This window comes from Misgurnus anguillicaudatus, chromosome 15, assembly GCF_027580225.2.
Source record: "Misgurnus anguillicaudatus chromosome 15, ASM2758022v2, whole genome shotgun sequence".
Classification (NCBI taxonomy): domain Eukaryota; kingdom Metazoa; phylum Chordata; class Actinopteri; order Cypriniformes; family Cobitidae; genus Misgurnus; species Misgurnus anguillicaudatus.
The window spans coordinates 26207024-26229908 of NC_073351.2; the positions used below are offsets into that span (position 1 = coordinate 26207024).

Sequence of the window (22885 nt, forward strand, 5' to 3'; positions counted from 1 at the left end):
GTTATCGTGCACGCTCGGCTAACATTACACAGTTTATTTACAAAGGGTCAGAAAATGTGTGGTGTCTCTGATTGATGGTGTGAATAAGCTCTGGCGTGCTCACATTCATTAAAGAAGCAGGTTTTACCAGCTGAGCCCCTCTAACCCATTTGGAGTTTTACATGGGAATTAAGGCAGAGAATATTAAACAATGACTCCTTTTGGACATATGCATTATCTGTTTATTTCTGTTGGTTGGTTGGTTGAGAGAGTCTGCAGTGTAAAGCTGGTGAAGTAAGGTGCTATCTGCTCTAATGGCATGTTATTTTGTTTAAATGAAAAAAGTTTCTTTAGCTTTTGCAGTTCTTGGTTTAATTGTGCTTGTACTGTATATGTGTGAGTGTAAGGAATAGAGTAGTAATGTGTGTATTGGAAGCCTGGAGGAGATGTGAAGTATGTTTACTGTTTTGTTAGATTTTGCCTGACCAGAAAGTTATTTTATTTATGTAACATTTTCTGATTTTAAAGGGGGCATATCATGAAAATCTGACTTTTTCCATGTTTAAGTGCTATAATTGGGTCCTCCAGTGCTTCGATCAACCTAAAACAATGTGAAAAAAACAACGGAGTAACTTTTAGTAAACCATGTAAGCATGTGAAAAAATAGGTCATTGAAATTGGTCTTCCCTTGTGATGTCAGAAGGGGATAATACCGCCCCTTAATCTGCACTATCCAATCATGGCACTGCCATTTAGTGCAGAGATCAGCTCATTTGCATTTAAAAATACACACCACATATCGTATTTTGAGCTAGAACTTCACATGCGTACTCTGAGGACACCAAAGATTTTTCATATTAAAAAAGTCTTGTGAAATGTCTCCTTTAAGAAAGATTTATGTGGAATGGATTTAGATATAGCAAATGTGTTAAATGAAACTAAGAATATTACAGATTTTTTGTAATGGCATAGTTGTTCTAAACTATGACATCATAATGCACAGTGTTATAAAACGAACAGTTCTATTCATTTGACATAACAATATTTGTTCATTAATACTTATCTTGTGGCTTTTGTGTGTTTATTTAGGAAATACATTAACACATTTGGCAGATGCTTTTATCCAAAGTGACTTACCAGCTACATTTTATCCACATCTTATGATATGTTTTAACCATTGGCGTAGCCATCATTTCAAAAGTGGGGGGGAGACGAAATATCTAGGGTTATACCTGTTTTTTTTTTCAGTTAACCCTTGTGTAATTGACAGATTTTATTTTAAATAATACATTTTTTTTGCTTTATATGCTTTGTGATTATATAAAAATTTAAATTAATGAAAGAGCACCCCATAAATTAAGATAGTTCCTATCAGCATACTTGATTGAATTACAGTACTGTGCAAAAGTCTTAGGCCACCACCACTTGTTGTTTTAGAAGTTTTAATGTCCATCCATATTTAGTTTTCAATTTATTTTATTAAGATACAAACAGAAATATGAAAATATATACCCCCCCCCCCAAAAAATTTAATCTTCAGGACTAAATGTCTTTTTTAAGAGATTCTGAAGTTTCCTGCTATTGCTGGAAGGGGAGTTTACCCTAAAAACTTGACACATCAGTTTACATTTTTATACAGTTTTTAATACTATATGCACATTTTTCTATTTTCTGGATGTTTTCTATTTAAGAGACTGAGAAATATATATGATCACTATAACAATGCAAAAACAACAAATTAAATTTTGGCATGGCAGATTTAAACATGCTGTAAACGCTGTAAAATCTTAGTTCAACATTATTCTTATTTTGATAACATACTTGTTAAAACAAAAGACGTTATAAAACAATTAAGGAAAATACACAGAAATTAAGTGTATGTTTGTCCAAGCAGCTATTTTTCCTTATAATTTCCATCAAAACTTTCTAATTATTCAACAAGAGCAACAGGCAGAGTTACTCAACATTGTGCAACCCAATTCGGATACCACATGCCAACTTACGTTGCTTGACTTTGTCGTAAAAAAGGAGTGAAGAGTTTTTTTGCCGCTTTGAACTCATCGCAGTCTCTATGAAGGTTGGATACAGCGCGGGACCGCGGATGCGAGCAGAGCGTGTGATGACGTGACAAGTGAGTGACTGCCATGGAAACGTGACATCATGCATAGACTATCTTGTATCTTTGAATTTTAAATCATTCTGCATTTATATAAACATTGCTCCAATAAAATCTCAACATGTTGTGAAAACAACTCTCAAATAAAAAAGTGCGGGGGACGAATTTAATTTTTATAAAAAGTGGGCGGGACATGTCCCCCCCGTAATCTACACCACTGGTTTGATCAAAAACGCTTGTTTTCTGGGATTGAACCCACAACATTTTGCACAGCTCTCAATCCTCTACCAATTGAGCTATAGTAACAAAAAAATAATTTTTGCTTGTAAAGTGTTAAATTACCATTTTAACTTTGATTGACAAAAAAAGTCTGTGTTATTCTTTTGTAATAGGGCTCAGTTTCAAGGTGCCCCATATGGCCTGAATCAAATCACCCAGTGACGTCGCATTTGCCCACGTTTACACACCAAGCGCCTCTCGCTGAAGTCAAAATGATGAATCGTGCCGATCCAGTTGAACAATTACAGTGCAATTTGGGGCACAAGTTACTTTGTAATTACAACTCACTAGGAAGAATGCGCAGACTAATGAGTGTAGACTCGAAAGAAAATAAAGTTTTCAAATATGAATGCCTTAGAGGAAACGCAAACCAGTATCCGACAGCTCCTCAGAGATCTATATTACCATCTGGATCCAGAACATTTCAGACATCTTCCAAGCTCTCTGAAATGTATGCCTCCCTCAACACAATTCTTTGTGAACACCCTGAAATTGATCTTCGAGGGGGTCGGTGAATATTTCTCAGTCCCAGATTGCTGATAAGAGCACACCTGTGTTTATAATTGTAGGTGACAGAGAGGCTGACACAAGCAGGGGAGAGAAGGACAACACGCGTGTTGTTTTGGTGATGTAATCAGGGTCACTGCGGGTGGCAGTGCTTTCCATTACGAGTTGTTTTGGAGTTTCCGGGGCGAAGTACTGCAGGGTTTCCAGGCTGGCTATGACAGAGACACCCAGTATCGCTTTGGCACACGCAGCGGGTGCACGCAGCATGATCATTACCTAGCATCCATTGGCAGGGCATGATAGCACATGTCACCATGACTGTTTGTGTTTTACAGCCTTGTGTCTCTTTTGAACAGCGATTATCTGATTTTGCGGAGGTGCCTTATATGATGCATGCATTATATTATTTTCATTCACAAATCTGCTTCTGTCAAGTTGTGTTAGATTGATTTGGATTTTTATTGTCGACTTATGATTTCTAAGACATCCTTTCAATTTCAAAATGAATATGCAGCGAAAACAGTTTTTGCTTTTAATAACATGAGCCTAGAAAATACTTTGCATTAAAATTGTGAGAAAGTGAGAAAAATACAAAGCTTTTGTGAGCGGCTGTGTGACCTGCAATTCAAGAGAACAGTTTGGGTTGTTTAGAAGTCAGAACACAGTCTGTTTATCCAGCACATTGTTAATAGGCTTTTAATGGAGAATGCTGTCGATTTTCCCTTCCAATTATGTCGCTCTTTATATTACCCTTGTGTTTGGTTGTCCTTAATATGTTGTAAGTACATGTGTTGAATGCTAATATATCCTTGTGTTTGTGTGTGTGATTTGAGGGGGCGTTTAAGGGTTTGTGCTGACTGTTTCCCTGACAGTCCTGTGTATGTGTTAAATTCAAGCAGACGTGTGCCGTCAGCTAAATCCCTGGGTCTATCCAAGTTTCTGATCAGACCTGGGGTCTGCTGCTGAAAACCATTAAAGGGCTGCGGTCAGCCAGCGTTGGAGACATACCGCGCAGTCACACGACGCAAGTAGACACGACTCACGTCGCTCTCCCCTCCTTTACCCACAAATGCAACTTTGCTGGTTCTCACTGCTGTACATATGGACTCCATCTGCTTAGGGTGATACCGGGGAGTTGAATGCCTTCATGTGTGATTCAAAAACACAATCTGATCGTCCTCTACGTGGTTAAATGGGTTTTGGCAGGGGGGTTCAGGTTGGAAGGTGTTTATGCAGGGCGTAGGATAGATCACCGTTGCATAGTTATTGCAAGTCTCCAGCCAGCGTGATGCTGAAATACAGCCTTGCAATGCAATGATGTGCAAGAAGTATTAGATATTATTTTACTCATGTGTGGGTTTAACTTAGCGTAGGGTTTAGATGAGCAGTTGACCAAGCACATAGCTTCATAGGTTGTTGTGGGTGTAGCTTTGAGTGTGTAGTAGTGTGGCTTGAATTGCTTTCTAGCTACATACAATGCTGGCATTGCTCTGTGAGAAATCCACAGAGTTGTATTCGCAGAAACATTCGAAACAGGCCGGGCTTTACTGGCCTTTAAAATAGATTTAAATACAGAGTCAGAACCCCAATGAGGTCAGTGGCGTATCCTCTCTCCGCACGCGTGCATGGGAAAACTCCAGTTTGTCCCAGTGGTTCCTCCCCATGGACTGCCCAGCGTACGAGCCTGTGTTAGCTATGCTAATGTTTTGTCAGCCTGTCAAAGGATTTTTGGGCAGCTGGTCCCTTGTGAAGTATGTGATAAGTAGTGTAATGCAATTTTGGCACCCTGGAGGTGAAATGCAAATGATTTTGCAGAGCCACTTATCTGAGCCAACCTGATATGGATGCTGTGTTTATCCTAACCAAAGCATGTGATCCTGGCCAGGATGGTGAATTCATTGCCTTTTGGTATTGTTGCAGGGTGATATTGTTGGACCTACAGTACGATTCTCTGCTTGTTTATACCTGCTGCACGTATTTCCTTTATTAGACCTTGTTTTATTGCTTTGCAAGCCACATAATGTGATTTGTTGAAATGCGCTGGCTATAAAGAAAGTTCACTTTGATAAAGGGTGACTGCTTAAAATGTACTACTGTGCTTTTTTGATATGCCCGCAGTTGTTTCGCACAAACCCTCAACAATAGCCGGGCAATTTGAGGTAAACCAGAAAGCTTTATTAAATACAAACTACATCGCAATGTTAAGACCGATCGCTACTTCAGTTGAAATGTGGGACGTGAACCACAGCCCAGACCAAAGAGGTCTGGATCTTTGATGGTAAAATGTTTTTGTTGAATGAATGAATCCATTACTGACCATTCCGTAAATTTAGTAGTTGAAAAAATGCTTTAAGCTTTCTTTTTCTTGGTCTGTCTCTAACACCACATACCAGACTTCTTGAATAGAGACGTTGTAGTTTGGGTATCACTTTGAACAGGCTTTTAATGGTTTTTAAACCCACAGGCGAGTTGAAGAAGGAAAGGTCTTAATCTACAATGACATCACTGGCAGACACTGCACACTTGAGAAACACGAATAGGGAGCTTGAGGGGAAAAGATTTCACTTCACGACCCTGCGTCATGATCATTTATTTATTACTATGCAGTATTATGCAAATGCATTTATTGCTATAAATCACCTATGATATGAAAGATAGAGACACTGGATTAATAACAGTGTGGTTTCAGGGTTTGGGTATTGATATACTTTGATGTTTTAAGTTTTTTTACTGTTAAATAAATGTAAAGATTGCCACCAGTAATCAACCTGCTCTTTCTCTATTGCAATGATTCATTTGTCTGAAGGTTATTTTTACTGTATGAATAAACTTAGTTGCCTGGTTTGCTTGTTAAAATCAAGCATTACATCATGCTATAAATAAAAACCTTATACAACTACTTTTTTTAAACGCTTTGCTTAAAAGATTTGCTTAGATATTTAAAGGAACACACTTTTGTTGAAAATAGGCTTATTTTCCAGCTACCCTAGAGTTAAACAATTGAGTTTTACAGTTTTGGATTCCATTCTGCCTATCTGTGTCTTGCGGTACCACTTTTAGCATAGCTTAGCATATTGCATTGAATCTGATTAGACCATTAGCATCCTGTTCAAAAATGTTCAATATTTTTCCTATTTAAAACTTGACTCTTCTGTAGTTACATCGCGTACTAAGACCGCCAGAAAATTAAAAGTTGTGATTTTCTAGGCCGATATGTCTAGGAACTATACTCTCATTCCGGCGTAAAAATCAAGGACTTTGCTGCTGTAACATGACTGTAGGAGGTGCAGTGATATTACGCAGTGCTCGAAAATAGTCCCCTTGGTAACTTTCAATGGCTGGGGACTATTTTTGGGCACTGTGTAATATCATTGCACTTTGGTTATTTTTGAGCACGATGCTAATGGTCTAATCAGATTCAATGGATTATGCTAAGCTATGCTAAAAGTGGTACTGCCAGATCCGGAGATCGGCTGAATGGATTCCAAAACGGTAAAACTCAATTGTTTAACTCCAGGGGAGCTGGAAAATTATCCTATTTTCAAAAAAGTGGAGTGTCCCTTTAAAAGGGAGGGGGGTCTAAAGCTATTTTAAAAAAGCAGTTGTGACAGAGTATTTCTGTGCACTAGGGTTCATACAAGTTTCGGAAAGTTTTGTTAGAACTAGAAAGATTAATACGTAAGCTTTATTTATTTTATGGGCAAATTCAGTGCAGGAAGTACAGTGGAAGTCCTTATATGGGCACTTTAACCGGAACAGCGCATGGCACGCATAGACCAACCAAAAGCTGACACGAAACCAATGTAATCAAAGGTGGGTTTTTGTTTGTAAGGAAAATTTAAGCTTGTTTAGCTTTCCAAAGAATCATTCATTATAAAAACAATGGATATAGTTTGTTTATCTAGGGTAGCAGCGGAATTGTGCGTGTGTGTTTGTTTAACGCTGGATTTTGTTGAAATGGGGTGGATCCAACCGGATCATGAGTTGCAGGCGGTAAGTAAAACTGAATCAAATGTAAACGACACGGATATGTAGTGAATCATTAGTTATCCAGAGATAGTGGGACAATGAAGATTAACATGAGATAAGCAGAAACAGCGTGTGTTATGGTGAGCTTAAAAATAAACGACTTGGCATTGGTCTGATATCTTATGACATTAAGGCATTTAATCCAAATTTTGGGGCCACCATGAAGACCCGCCATAATAAATGCTTCATAATAAATTATTTAATAATTTCTGAAAAATTATACAGATATTATTTAGGGTATTTAAGCTGAGCGAGTGTGAGCGAGTGATCCATGTGTGTGCCTGCCCCTCTGTGTGAAATCTTTATAGTCGACTGTAATTTGAAAACTTCACCCTGACCAATGTTTGAGGAAGTGGGGCGAAAAGAAAGCAAGCGAGATGCCAGTCTTACCACCCGTCGCTTTAAGTGTTTCATGCTGAGTGTGCATGAGCCCGCCACATTTATATGTTACAGAAACCCACTGAGAGTTTTAATAAGAGCTATGAACTTGATTGCAGGGAATGAAGGGGAATTCTGCCGGGCTGTAGGATTTTTTACACCTGTCAGTCATTTCACATTTAGAGGGGAGAAATGTATGGAAAGGTTTTGCAGATCATATTGTGAACACTTGCACTGGCTGGATTGATGAATACAATGTCGATGTCATCCGTACAGGTGAGCAGGGCACTAGGCCTCAAACATAGAAACGTGAGGTGTGGCATTGAATTGCTAAACACCTGTACTTCCTCCCTTCCCGCAGGCAAGTAACCATCACTCCACCCCTGCCTTGTCTCCATGGCAACCTGGTGCAAATTCTATCAGGATGCTTTTTTCTTGAAGCAAATCACTTACTGTAAGATAGATCACATAATCCACATCACTGCAATTATGTAAGGGTGCTTTTTTTAATCACATCACTTGGAAGAGCTATAATGAGTTTGTCAAGAGATATGTATATTTACATTACAGTAAGTAATGTATACTGCCATCCCATCTCCACCGGGAAACTGATTTAGGATTTACATCATTCGCACTCGGAGGCAGCCCAGAAAATTGCATTTGCCGCACAATAGTAAATGAGACAGTTGAAACAAATGCACCGCTGTCAGCGGACGGCAAAATAAAGTCATTTGTTTCCACATCATAATTTAACACGCTGTCGGGTACACAAGTGCTCTGTAACAATGCAACTGATGGAAACACTAAGATGGGAGAGAATCCAATTTTAGTGTAGACCACCCGTACAGTTAAAAACAATAACCACTGTGAATCCAACGCTAACAGACTCTCATCTCAGTGGTTCGAGTGAAGACCAGATAAGCAGCTACATGAAGGTGTAACAGAGCTCTACGTGGTGATATTGAGTCTTTAATCTAGATGGAGAACATATACAGGTAAACGTGCCATGAATGAAACCTAAGCTTTGAGAGATATGTGTCTATACCCTAATCTTTAACCACAATAAAAGGATGGCGGCTCTTTACAGTAATTACTGGTTGTCCAGAAAGGTGATACAGCAACGTGCCAAGTTTCTCATCTGTTGCCATCTACTGTAAGCCATAGTTGTGGGAGACCTGGAGATCTCTTGTTTTGGAAGTTAGCCTTGGGGCTGGATCAAAGGATTAAGGGGTACAAATGTCACAACCCCCAACTAACCCAGAGATGTGACACTGTAGGGAATGTTTATACAGTATTTGACCCAACAATGGGTTAAAGCAACCCAGCATAGGTTATATTACAATCCAACATGTTATATTCGTCCCATTTTGAGCCAACACTGGGTTGAAAATAACCCAGCATTTTTAAAGTGTCATTGTATACTATAAATAAGAGGAAAAATATTACCGTTTGCATAATTAAAAGTTGTCACAGTATAAAGAAAACAACATACAGTCATTAAATTGAATTATTATCTCATGATTTTGTCCACATGATGTTAGCGGATGGGATTTCAGTAGTGATGAACAGGGCTTTAAACCAGATTTTTTCCCCAATCGATTCGTTCCAAACAGAAACAGTATTTAAACGTTTCCGGTTTTCGGTTCAACCCTAAAATTGACGTTCCTGAACCGGTTGGAACAAAAAAATAAAGTTCCCAAACCAGTTAATAATGTTCCATGTTAGCTGTGGGACATACAAATAAGTAGGCTGATCATTAGGACATTAAATGATTAGTCTACATAATTTTCCTTGTCATCAAAAAGGCTACATTATGAAAGCGACATAAATGTAATTCTGACGTGCCTGCATTTGTTTCAGCATTATACATGAATTAAGACAAGGACTTCTGAATCTGCCATGTCGCTTATTGGCAAACAACTTAAACAAATGTTGCAACACATTCTCACTCCCCAAGGCTTCAAAATCTGAAGCATGTTCAAACGCCTTCAGAGTCAGTATGAAGACACGAAGGGTGCCCCTATGCGTCACTATATTGACGAAATGGGAACTCCGTTGCTTTCATGCTAATCCCTCAGCGTCGGATATAGACGAAAGGGAATCCCGCTTCTAGACGGTAACTACTCTATTTTTTACCCATTTTTTAAACCATTGTCGATTGGGGTTGGGGTTAGACTTAGGGTTTGGATGTCAGTTTAAGTATTGGTTTATACTTTTTGTCTTCTTATTTTTAAGCCAATTTTGCTTGGGGTTAGGGTTAGAGTTGGGTTTGGGTTAGGATGTAATTTTATGCAACAGAAAGTGGTTCTAACCCCACCCCCACGCGACAATGGTAAAAAATTTGGAACAAAAATTGAGTAGTTACCGTCCAGAAGCGGCATGATCCTGCTGATCATCACATAACGTGACACCATCACCTTCCGGGATTCCCTTTTGTCTATATCCGACGCTGAGGGATTAGCATGAAAGCAACGGAGTTCCCATTTCGTCGATATAGTGACGCATAGGTGCACCCTTCGCGTCTTCACACTGATGCTGAAGGCGTTTGAACATGCTTCAGATTTTGACGCCTTGGGGAGTGAGTATGGGTTGAATGTTTTTATTAGAAAAAGAATAATATTCTTTTTCAAGATCATTTTGTTTGTATGTGTCCTGTCAAGAACAGAAAGATTGTTCGCTTGCTTTTTGAAACGCGTCTCTCCGTGTATGCACTTTTGAGCACACACAGACGGAGGATAAATTTCAAACGACGCTTCGGGAAGAAGATACCGCATAAACAGTCGTTCCACATAAAGTGAAAATAACGTTGTCTTAATTATTAACATTTTCCAACCTTTGAAACATGTGCAAATGATCAACTTTCACCCTATTAATCCGCGAATTGCATGCAAGCTGAACCGTCGTGAAGTGAACGGATCAGGGATCAACTGGGATCCGTTACACCACTAATTAATATTTAAAAAACAAACATCTTGAGATGCTTGGTAGCCTACAATATTTACCTCTTATGATTGAGCATTAGAGACTTGGGCTTGCTGGTGGCAAGCTTTTAATTTCTCCAATGAGTCAACGACGACCAGAAATGAACTTCACTGAGTATTGCACAGAAATCTTGTCAAAAAACGAAAATAATAATGGTATTAACCGGTATATTTAAAAAAAATTCTGGTTTCGTTTCTGTTCCTTGCAAAACATCAAAGTTTCTGGTTCTCGTTTTTCGTTCCATGAATCAGTTCAAAGCCTTGGTGATAAAAATTGCATCCTTCATTTTGTTTGTTTTCCTCAGCAACTTTTGTGCGATGTATAAATTCCTCTTATGGTTTGTTTGTTTTGTCCAGGAATCCTCAGTTTGCCGGATAGTTTGAGCCTGCACAGGAACCAGCAGCGGTCTGGTAAAACTGGAGATGCCTATAGTCAGTCCGAGCAGCGTACTATTGAACAATCCCTGCTGGCCACTCGTGTGGGGAGCATCGCTGAACTTAGTGAGTAATCCAACTGCTTTTTTCTTCAGTTGTACCCTTATACTTTGTTTTGAACGGCTCAGAAATGTTTTTGTATGCACGTGCTGATGTACAGCCTGTTTTAAAAGTTTTGCATAGTAGTGGTAATGTCTGGTGATTTATATGTACGGCACATATTTATAGTAGGCTACCTGGCAGCAGCCCCACAGAATGTTAATTTTATTGCAAATTCACTTTTCGTTTGAAGTAGGTATTCGCCCCAGGATGCAGTTATTTCAAAGTGAAAGGTGTTTACTTACTATATAGAAATAAGGCATCTGCATGGTCAGGATTCTGGTCTGTCCCTCTTTCCCCTTAAAGATGCCCTGAGCTCTCAACATCTCATCTAGCACAATCTACTTTAAAGACTTTGAAGTGATCCAATCAAAAAAGCAATGCATTCCTTTTTTTCATTTTCACATGAGTTTAACGCACTGCTTTTGAATGATGTGTTTTTATAAGGATCATTTTTCTAGTTACTGACTGTGGTTCAATAGAGCACTTAATAATACGGCATACAATTTATCCTGTCTCAGCCGGGTCCTATTGATTTGCTGTATATAAAAATAAAGAAAAGGTAATAACGTGCAGCAATGGAATATAGTGTCAACTTTTAATCTATAACTACAATTCTTGTAAGGCAGTGCAGTATTGATAATTCTTAACATTTTACTACTCTGAATCCCAAGCCATGAGCACTATACTTCTCGATTCAAGGGATAGTTCACCCAAAAATGAAAATTCTGTCATCATTTACTTACCCGAATTTTGTTCTAAACCTGTATGAGTTCTGTTCTGCTGAACACAAAAAGTATATTTTGTTTATACACGATGGTATTCACACAGTTGACGGTACCTATTTTTTTCCAGTAGGATAAACAAATGTGGTAACACTTTACTTAAAAGGGTGTTCATAAGATACAGTATGGACCCATTATTGTACTGTTATAATTTCATCAATTTTAATTATTATTATTATCATTATCATTATTAATATTATTATTATTGATTTTATTTGTTACATACACGGAGGAAACTTAAAAAAAACATAATGAACTGAAGAATATTTATGAAGTTGTTATAAAACTATTTGACAGAGCTTAACACTTAAAGGGATACTTCACCGATTTAGCATTCAGCTTTGTATCTGTAGAAACCCGGCAGTATTACTGAATGACCATGTTTCCCTCCCTCATTTCCCCCTGAGAGGAGAGATTTCTGCATTTTGGCCCTGCAAAAAAGTCCTCCGATGATGCAATATGACGATTTTTGCATCATTGGAGGACTTCTTTGCAGAACCAAAATGCAGACACCTCTCCCCTCAGGGGGAAACGATGGAGGGAAACATGGTCATTCAGTAATACTGCCGGGTTTCTACAGATACAAAGCTGAATGCTAAATCGGTGAAGTATCCCTTTAATGACATTTTAATGACAAATTATATTTGTATCACTGGTAAAAAGTGGTCAGTTATGTTTTCTTCTTGATAATATCAAGATGTCATGACAAGTTACGATGTATTGGTTAATGTCAAGTTGTCATAACAAAGACATCTCAAACAATGTCATCTTTGCATTTAAAATGACATAATTAAACGAATGACAATTAATGACAGTTGTCATAAATGTGCACAAAATTTCCTTCATGTTCATGGCAGATGTCATGTCATGATTATGAAGATGTCATGTCAGTCTTATGAATACCCCTTCAAGTAAAGTGTTACCACAAATACTTTGGAAGTCAGTGGGTACCGTCAAATTTGTGCTTACCAACATTTATCAGAATAATGAAACTCATACACTTACGACAACATGATGGACGAGTAATTGATGAAAGCAATTTCATTTTTGAGTGAACTATCCCTTTAACTCTGCCTGTACTGCCTGGTGTACTACATAAAATTTGATAAAGATAATTTCAGTTTTGTGTTCTATCATTTTTTTATGTAAGATAAAACCTCTTATATATGTATTGTATATGCAGTGTTTAAAATATAACAAGTAATTTGTCTCTTTTCATTAATTTGTTTGTATAATGTATTGTGATTGGCCATATATTTACTCATGTATAGCCATCTTTTTTGTACTGCACAGTGATTTTTTTGTGCATCCAACAAAAACCAAGACTTATGTACTGAATATCATATAGTGGCATAGTGGCACTGTGCAGTATTTAATTTATTTAGAGCTAAAGCCTGAAACCCAAACTTACCTAAAACTTCAATACTTACCTTTAACTGATTGGTCTTGTAATTCAGTATATTACACAGCAGCTTGTTCTAGAGAACACTGATTTTAAATGCAACAAGACTATATGTGCAAAACAGTCGCAGTGTAAAATGTAGTTAGAAATCTCCAGAAATATAGACGCAATGTTTGCTATTTATGAACTCGGTAGCAAAAAACTAATTTGCAGTAGAAACTGTGCAAATAAGCACAGACTTAATATATGTATAAAGGAAAAAATGCTACTGTTTGTTCCTTAAAAAATGCCTCTCCTCTTTAAAACATTAATTTTTAAATCTTTAATAGTACATTTTTATGGACACAGTATCCATGGAGACTTACATAAAATGTTTCTTTTATTCTCACACTCTCTGCCTCTCTCTCTCTTTCTCTTTCTCTCTCTGTCTCTTTCTCATGGATGTCCCCAGTCCCGCTGCAGGGAAAGTTGAGGGCAGTTTGAACTTTGGGTAGGGACAGCAGCTGTCCCCTGCTTCACACATTCAGTCTGCAGCCTCCGGCAAGGGCAGGAAGAACAACTGTCACAAAGAGACTCTTTCTGAATGTGTATAGTCACAGCAGAGCACTCTTAAAGGGCAGCGTTTATTTAAAGAGAAGGCTGAACTTGCCAAAATGTAGATGTAACTACATTTCAATTACTTTCTTTTTAATAATATCATAAATGATTATGCATTTTTGGGGGTTTTTTTGCCAAAATATATACCGGTATATATATATATATATACACATATATACCAGTGACAGTTTGTTAAATTTTTTTAATGTGGGAAAAAGGTGTTTTTTAAAGAGTAAATTGTGGGTTTTACTTAATATGCAGTAATTAATACACTAGCCTCCAGTGCCTAACAACATGAGGCTTGATAAAATGTTGACAGAAATTTCATTTTTGTGGTATACAAACCCTTTATAGGTATTTAGATAATAGCGGACATTTAAAGTGTATTTAAACATTAATTATGTGAAAGAATCTTTCATTATTAACTTGAAAAATAGACTCCAGAGGAACTCCCTATTTAAATTCATGGGCTTTTCCCATTAGATTTTCTCATCATTAAGCTTTTACTTTGTATGCATTTAAGATTTGGTCCTTGGGCTATGGATAAGCATTAACATCTTACTGGGTTTTGTTCATTTGATAGTCATTAGGCATTAGTTCAAGTAATTCCTAAAGCAGCCTTTAAGAAGTATCTTGTGCAAATTTAATAGGTCTTTATTTCTCATCTATTGGGCTTTGGCTGGACACGACCTTGTAGCACAGTCAGGAGTTTTTCTTGCATTGTCCAGGAACCAGACTAATCCCTTCACTAAATCATCATCAGTTTTTTCATCTGTTTTTCTAAAAGTTCATGTTTCCTCTCATAGCTCAGTTAATGCGTCTGTTCCCTCCTGCTCCATAAAACACTCATTAGACTTCATGGCTTCATTGCTCTACAGCACTGCTGGTGCCTAATGATTGGTTCTTAAGTGTTTATCTACAGGACATAAATTTGGTTTTCTGTTGTACAAACGTTCTGTAGTTAAAGTATGAGGACTGCTGGATGCTTCTGTGGCATTTCTGGAAAGGCCAACTACATCATATCAGTATGGCACTCAGACCAAAAACATTTCATGGTTCATAAATACTGGTTTATTAAATTGAATTGAATCAAACTTTCCCATCCCTACGCCATCTCTGTCTAAAACATGACATGTAAAGCCTATTTTAAGGACCGTGTAATCTTTTGTAATTTTGTAATTAAAATTATGGAACAATATTTTATTTAGATTCTGACTACTTCTATTAATACCTCAGAGGTGCACATTGTTACCAAAAGCGCATATTTGTACCAAATATACTCACCTAAAGGATAATTAGGAACACCTGCTCAATTTCTCATTAATGCAATTATCTAATCAACCAATCACATGGCAGTTGCTTCAATGCATTTAGGGGTGTGGTCCTGGTCAAGACAATCTCCTAAACTCCAAACCAAATGTCAGAATGGGAAAGAAAGGTGATTTAAGCAAATTTGAGCGTGGCATGTTTGTTGGTGTCAGACGGGGCAGTCTGAGTATTTCACAATCTGCTCAGTTACTGGGATTTTTTACGCACAACCATTTCTAGGGTTTACAAAGAATGGTGTGAAAAGGAAAAAACGTCCAGTATGCGGCAGTCCTGTGGGCGAAAATGCCTTGTTGATACTAGATGTCAGAGGAGAATGGGCCGACTGATTCAAGCTGATAGAAGAGCAACTTTGACCGAATAACCACTCGTTACAACCGAGGTATGCAGCAAAGCATTTGTGAAGCCACAACACGCACAACCTTGAGGCGGATGGGCTACAACAGCAGAAAACCCTGATGTGTACCACTCATCTCCACTACAAATAGGTAAAAGAGGCCACAATTTGCACAAGCTCACCAAAATTGGACAGTTGAATTCTGGAAAAATGTTGCCTGGTCTGATGAGTCTCGATTTCTGTTGAGACATTCAGATGGTAGAGTCAGAATTTGGCGTAAACAGAATAAGAACATGGATCCATCATGCCTTGTTACCACTGTGCAGGCTGGTGGTGTAATGGTGTGGGGGAGGTTTTCTTGGCACACTTTAGGTCCCTTAGTGCCAATTGGGCATCGTTTAATGCCACGGCATACCTGATCATGTCCATCCCTTTATGACGACCATGTACACATCCTCTGATGGCTACTTCTAGCAGGATAATGCACCATGTCATAAAGCTTGAATAATTTCAAATAGGTTTCTTGAACATGACAATGAGTTCACTGTATTAAAATGGCCCCCACAGTCACCAGATCTCAACCCAATAGAGCATCTTTTTTGGAACTCGTGCTTCATGCCGTGGATGTGCATCCCACAAATCTCCATCAACTGCAAGATGCTATCCCATCAATATGGGCCAACATTTCTAAAGAATGCTTTCAGCACCTTGTTGAATCAATGCCACGTAGAATTAAGGCAGTTCTGAAACACATTATTAGTATGGTGTTCCTAATAATCCTTTAGGTGAGTGTATATACATATCTGTACATACATGGTACATTTAGGACCTTATTAAAGGTTACTGCCCCAGCTTGGGACCACTTTTACCACAGTGAATGTATATAACATACATACAGTACGTTATAATGTTTTTATGCCACGATGCTATAAATCCCAATGGTCTGAAAAATAAGAGAAAATTATTATTTATTGTTTCTTTGTTTCTACTTTATGAGGAAATATGATCTCATATTTCATGTCATAATGAGGCTCTTAAATCTCCAGCATGTGACATTATACCCATTACATGCAACTTTCCAGACATTTTAGATAAAACAGCTACATTCATTTGAATGATCTATTTACAGTAATCCCCAAGTTGAATAAAGGCCAAAGACATTTGTTTAGGTAAAAAACAAGCAAAGCACCTGCATCTGTCATGGCCTTTTCTTGGTAATTTATAAAATGGCTAAGGGGAGGACAGCCAATCGATTCTACTCAGTTTTCACAGTAAAACACAATTTTGTATCCTCTGCTCCCAACATCTCGTTCTCAGACTATTGATAAAGGGCACCTTGCGTGCTATTACAGCAGTATCACATTTATCATAAAGATTCGTCAATGTTTTTTTGTCTCGTTTTCATGTTTATTCATACAAATAGCCTGCCGGACCCGTACCTGATTGGTTCCTTTAGTAACAAGGTCATGCTTTCTAATAAACAAAGACCTTTTGCCGTCATTGTGTTTGTTTAGACGGTTAATCTTCAGCATATCTCTCAGTCCTGTGCTGCGCCCGACTTGAGGAAATGTCACCCGCTATCATGAATAAGATATAAGTGTCGGTCACAGAAGAGCCCCAGGTGGCTTCCAGCCCCTCTCGAGAGCCTCCTGCCACCACCTATGACTGCAAACACCATGATGTTACATTTTGACAGGTGTATTTTTACGTTTAATTGTTTTATATGTGGACATGCTTCGCCTCCTGAAGTGTATTTGGCATAATTACTGTGCTGAATTTCAGTGCGTATGTCTGTCGGATAGTCCACATTGCTCAACCCTATCAGTGTTCCCTTATTACAATGCCTGTATTCTTGCTGTGTACATTAAATCTACAGTGTACATCAGAATTACAATTGTAAAACAAAACAGTTCTTTCTAGAAATGAATGCACATAGGCAGCTGCTTTGTTAATTCATTTGGAGTTACAATGTGAAATGTTCTTGAAGGAATAAGTGTGACTACTGCAGTTAGGTTGTAGTAATAGATGAGGCTGTTACCCAGCATGCTTTGTAGAGAGGCAATACATTACCGATGACAGTGAATGGTGACAGTGGTACAGTGGTGTTCAGTTAAATGCACTGAAAATAATTAGGTTTTACAGATTACGTGATACTGTAGATGACCTGAATGCTTCCCATATGAAAGGAAATGCACAATAGTGGGAATGTTTAATGTGTCTTTAATGAATTCACAGCCTTGGTTGACCTTGTTTAAAAAGAGACTTGATTTTTTTATCCTTTATCAAATTCAACAGTGACTTAAGTAGTCTAACCTTTTTAAAACATTTTGTACAATTCAAATGTGCACACATAATGCGTGTGCCTGTGGGTTTACCTAGCAATGCTTTTGATACTTTATTTAATAATAGACATAATGCAATGGTTTGCAATAACTAAATGATTTTAATTAATGTTTTAGTTTTATGATTAATGAATGGTTAAAGTTTTAGGCTGATGCAAATAGCAGAGAGACTGGAGAGACCAATAAAGTAATTCTTTCTTTTCCTAGAAAGAATGTGAACTTATGTTGTTTATACACTTTTTAGTTTTAATTAGGGCTGTCAAAAGATGAATCGTGATTAATCGGACGGATTCAAAATAAAAGTTTGTTTTTGCATAATATATGAGTGTGCACTGTGTAATTATTTTGTATATATAAATACGCACACATGCATGTATGTATTTAAGAAATATTAACACACATATATATTTATTTAGATATTTTTTATATTATATTCAGTGGCGTCCGGTGACTTTTTTTTTCGAGGGCACTCGATGCTAAGTTCGTCACAACTAGACTGTAAAAAAAGATGAACAACGCCCGTTCGCACTCTTCCATTGGTGAAAAGTGAAGCAGTCAGTGTCCCGATACGGTGCTGACATCTTGGGTTTTCAGTCTTTTAGTCTGCGCAGTAGCGATTTCGGGAGCAGTCCTGCACAATAGTGAGCATGAAGTAAAGCCGCGAAAGCAAGGTGCCGCCCTCGCTCTTGCAGAATGCTCGATATCACAGCTGTCAATCATGACGTGACACCACCGTTTTTATAGCATTAAATAACTAATTAAAAACAAACTTATTTTAAAAACAAGCACTTGAATTTACATCAGCGTGATAAAAACTACAGTAAATGACAGAAACCAGCTTCGGAAAAAAGGTAATTGAAGTCTAATTAAATTGTCCCATTGAATAACATGGGGAGGCGGGCTTTATGACCTATACTGGGACCAGTCACTGGGGGGTGATCGAGACATTTTGGCTTCACTTTTCAGGGCATGTGCGGCACGCTTGGTCACAACATGTATGTAGCCCGTTGTGTGTGGGGTTTGTAATTTCAAAATATGTGTTCTGCGCGTCAAGTTATCCTATGTGCATCACGTGTCTTGTCAAAATAAGTACCTGCTGCAGATGCGTCTAAAGGGTTTATGATAAAAGAGACGCTCGCGTTTGCCAGATACTCGCATAATTTAAAAGTTTACTGTTAAGGGAGTGTCTTGTGTGTATTTTATGACCGTGAGCGTCTCTTTTATCATAAACGGTTTTGACGTGTGTGCAGCAGGCCCTTATTTTGACAAAACACGTGATGCACTTGGTTCACATGATGCAACAAACACATATTTTGAAAACACGAGCAACACACTTGACACTCCGAACACATATTTCGAATTTGGGCCCTTCGGATGAGCAATCACGAGCCGCAACTGATTATATATAAATGTAAAAAAATTATACATAAATAAAACATTTCTTACATTTATACATGTATGTGTGTATTTATATATACATAATAATTACACACAAATATATTATGCAAACACTTTTATCTTGCATGCGATTAATCGTGACTTTTTGACAGCCCTAGTTTTAATATAATATATTATAATAGCTGATATAATTTAATAGATAAAAAAAATTTAAAGGGATAGTTCACCCAAAAATGAAAATTCTGTTATCATTTACTCACCCTCAAATTGTTATACACATATTTTTGTTCATCAGAACACAAAGGAAGATATGTTTGTAACCAAACAGTTTTGGAGCACCATTGACTTCCGTATTTTCTAGTATAGGTGCTCCTATTTCCTGCTTGATTACAATTATCTTCCTTTGTTCAGCAGAATCAAAAAAATGTATACACGGTGAGTTCATTTTTGATTGAACTATCTCTTTAAAGGACAAGTTCAGTATTTTACACTTAAAGCCCTGTTTTCAGATTGTTTATGATGAAATAAAACGGTTTTGACTGAAATTTCGACATATGCGGCTGCCCCGAGAGTTTTCGGGTGTTTGTTGTTTCGCCTCCCACCTCTGCGGTGGCTGGGTGGGTGCACAGGAGCAATCCTTCATAAAATGCATTAAACTTTCATTTACAAAGACGTGAAACTCACGGAGTGGTCAGGGGTGTTCACTGGTATGCTCGCACAAAAATCGCTGCAAAAGACACATTCCAACAGGTTTTATCGTAGCAACTCCATTGACTTGTATTAGATGTGCTGTGAGGTACGGTATTACTCCGCCGGGAACTTAATTTGTATTCTTGCAATTGGCAAAGGTGGATTATCGCCACCAACTGGGCTGGAGTGTCTATTATTCAAGCTCTCAACGGAAGAATATACGGGTGTGAGCCGTTTGGAAAAATAGGTCCACAAGTTTACAACGAATGCTAAAACACCTGTTGGAAAGCATCTTTTGCAGCGATTTTTGTGTGAGCATATCAGTGAACACTCCTGACCACTCGGTGAGTTTCACCTCTTTGTAAACGTAAGTTTAATGCATTTTAGAAAGGATTGTTCCTGTGCACCTATTCACCCATTGTAGAGGTGGGAGGTGAAACACAAACACCCGAAAATTCTTGGGGCAGCTGCATATGTTGAAATTTCAGTCAAAACCGTTCTATTTCATCATAAACAATCTGAAAGCAGGGCTTTAAGTGTAAAATACCGAACTTGTCCTTTAAAGCCACAATCACATAACAGGTCTAGATTATATTCAACTTGATGGACTGGTCGAGAATTTCATTACTGACAAAACCGCTCCGGACAAACTACATACAACTGACGTGCCAGACAAAGATTGACAGCGTGGCTAATTTTTTATGTTGTAACGTTAATGCAACGACAGCACTGTCCTTCATCATTCACATCATTTCTAGCAAACTAAAGGTCTGTTTTGTCCTTGCAGGTGATCTAGTGTCCAGAGGCATGTATCACCTCCAGCCTCTGAGCATAAAGAACCACAGCAATGGCACCCCGATCCCCCAGAAGAGCAGTTCGATCCACTGGGAGCCTGAGGCTTTATATACTCTCTGCTACTTTATGCACTGCCCTCAAATGGAGTGGGAGAATCCCAATGTAGAGCCCTCTAAAGTCACATTACAGACAGAGAGGTGAGGAACCTTCAACTTTATCCACTGCATGTGCTGTAAATGTGGGGGTTTTCTGAATAATGCCGAATCGCACCTGGTACTTCCCTTAAGCAAATTTATAGTTTATTTAACTTGACACAATAATGTGATGAAATGCAAAGGAGTGCGAATGGGAAATGTTGTGCAATAGACTGCAAGGCATTGGAGATGCATTGAAATAATGAAACACTATGAATAAATGCAATACATGCAGAACAATCACTTTCTGTAACTGATGCAATATAGCCTACATTCATTGGTGACATACATTAGCTAACATGAACTCACAATGTGCAATAATCTATAGTTTGTCAGCCTTTTAGTCTTTGTTAATGTTGGTTAATGCCACAATTGTTTATGTTAGTTCATTAAAAACTTAACATGAATGAGCTTAATAAATGCTATACAAGTATTGTTCATTGTTAGCTGATAAATTAATTTGAACAAATATAATCTTATTGTAAACTCATTTAGCATAATTATTGTTTGTTAAAGACAACTAATGTCGCATTTTGTCTCCTCCTGCAGGCCATTTTTAGTACTGCCTCCTTTGATGGAGTGGATACGAGTGGCTTTGGCACATGCTGAACACCGCCGCAGCTTTTCAGTGGATAGCGATGATGTTCGGCAGGCAGCCAGACTCCTGCTGCCCGGGGTAGACTGTGAACCTCGCCAGCTGAAGTAAGCACAGTGCCATTACATTAACATCCAGCTACCACATATCAATACCCATCATGAGATAAATGAAAACTGCTCACCAAGTCCAACCCACATAAGCCATTCAGGCTTCAATTGTAATTCAGTTAACCAGAGATCAAAATCTGTCGTAATGAAAGAGGAACCTATGGGGAGATTTATTTTTTAATTAGCTTGAAACGTGTGACTCAAGCCTGTTGCAGGGGATTAAGACGTCAGAAAGATGTCATTGTGTTTGTGCCCCAGGACGGATGACTGTTTCTGTATGTCACGTAAGCTGGATGCTGCCTCAACAGAGGCCAAGTTTCTGCAGGACTTGGGCTTTCGGATGCTCAACTGCGGCCGGACCGACCTTGTCAACCAAGCCACCAACTTATTGGGGCCAGGTGGGATTAACAGCTTGAGCGAACAGGTTAGAAATGAACACTGAAAACGCACATTCAATTCAACACATAACAAAACACACTTTTGCATTACTCTGGCGAATGTATTAGGTCAGGAAGTGAACATGTCCTGTAGCACAATTGGTAGAGCATTATAGTAGCATAGCAAAGGTCATGGGTTCGAATCTCTAAATGTCTGTAGTGAAAATACAGCTTCCTGGAGCACAATTGGTAGAACATTATAGTAGCATAGCAAAGGTCATGGGTTCGAATCTCTAAATGTCTGTAGTGAAAATACAGCTTCCTGGAGCACAATTGGTAGAACATTATAGTAGCATAGCAAAGGTCATGGGTTCGAATCTCTAAATGTCTGTAGTGAAAATACAGCTTCCTGGAGCACAATTGGTAGAACATTAATAGTAGCATAGCAAAGGTCATGGGTTCGAATCTCTAGATGTCTGAAGTGAAAATACAGCTTCCTGGAGCACAATTGGTAGAACATTAATAGTAGCATAGCAAAGGTCATAGGTTTGAATCTCAGGATGTCTGTAGTAAAATGCAGCTTCCTGGAGCACAATTGGTAGAGCATTATAGTAGCATAGCAAAGGTCATGGGTCGAATCTCTAGCTGTCTGTAGTGAAAATGCAGCTTCCTGGAGCACAATTGGTAAAGCATTATAGTAGCATAGCAAAGGTCATGGGTTCGAATCTCTAGATGTCTGTAGTGAAATTACAGCTTCCTGGAGCACAATTGGTAGAACATTATAGTAGCATAGCAAAGGTCATAGGTTTGAATCTCAGGATGTCTGTAGTAAAATGCAGCTTCCTGGAGCACAATTGGTAGAGCATTATAGTAGCATAGCAAAGGTCATGGGTTCGAATCTCTAGCTGTCTGTAGTGAAAATGCAGCTTCCTGGAGCACAATTGGTAAAGCATTATAGTAGCATAGCAAAGGTCATGGGTTCGAATTTCTAGATGTCTGTAGTGAAATTACAGCTTCCTGGAGCACAATTGGTAGAACATTATAGTAGCATAGCAAAGGTCATGGGTTCGAATCTCTAGATATCTGTAGTGAAAATGCAGCTTTCTGGAGCACAATTGGTAGAGCATTATATTA

The 22885-nt window shown here is 38.3% G+C and overlaps 1 protein-coding gene across 4 annotated transcripts in view; it reads left to right on the forward strand.

Moving 5' to 3' along the window:
* Positions 1–22885, forward strand: part of btbd11b (BTB (POZ) domain containing 11b) — an 82161-nt gene that overhangs the window by 44082 nt on the left and 15194 nt on the right. For 3 of the 4 annotated variants that reach the window (XM_055174134.2, XM_055174135.2, XM_055174136.2), the window contains exons 2-5: positions 10627–10770; positions 20468–20672; positions 21219–21371; positions 21633–21798. In XM_055174134.2, coding sequence (XP_055030109.2) covers positions 10627–10770; positions 20468–20672; positions 21219–21371; positions 21633–21798 — 668 coding nt within the window. Of the gene's footprint in view, positions 1–10626; positions 10775–20467; positions 20673–21218; positions 21372–21632; positions 21799–22885 lie in introns of all 4 variants that reach the window. The other variant, XM_073853676.1, reaches the window with a different exon arrangement.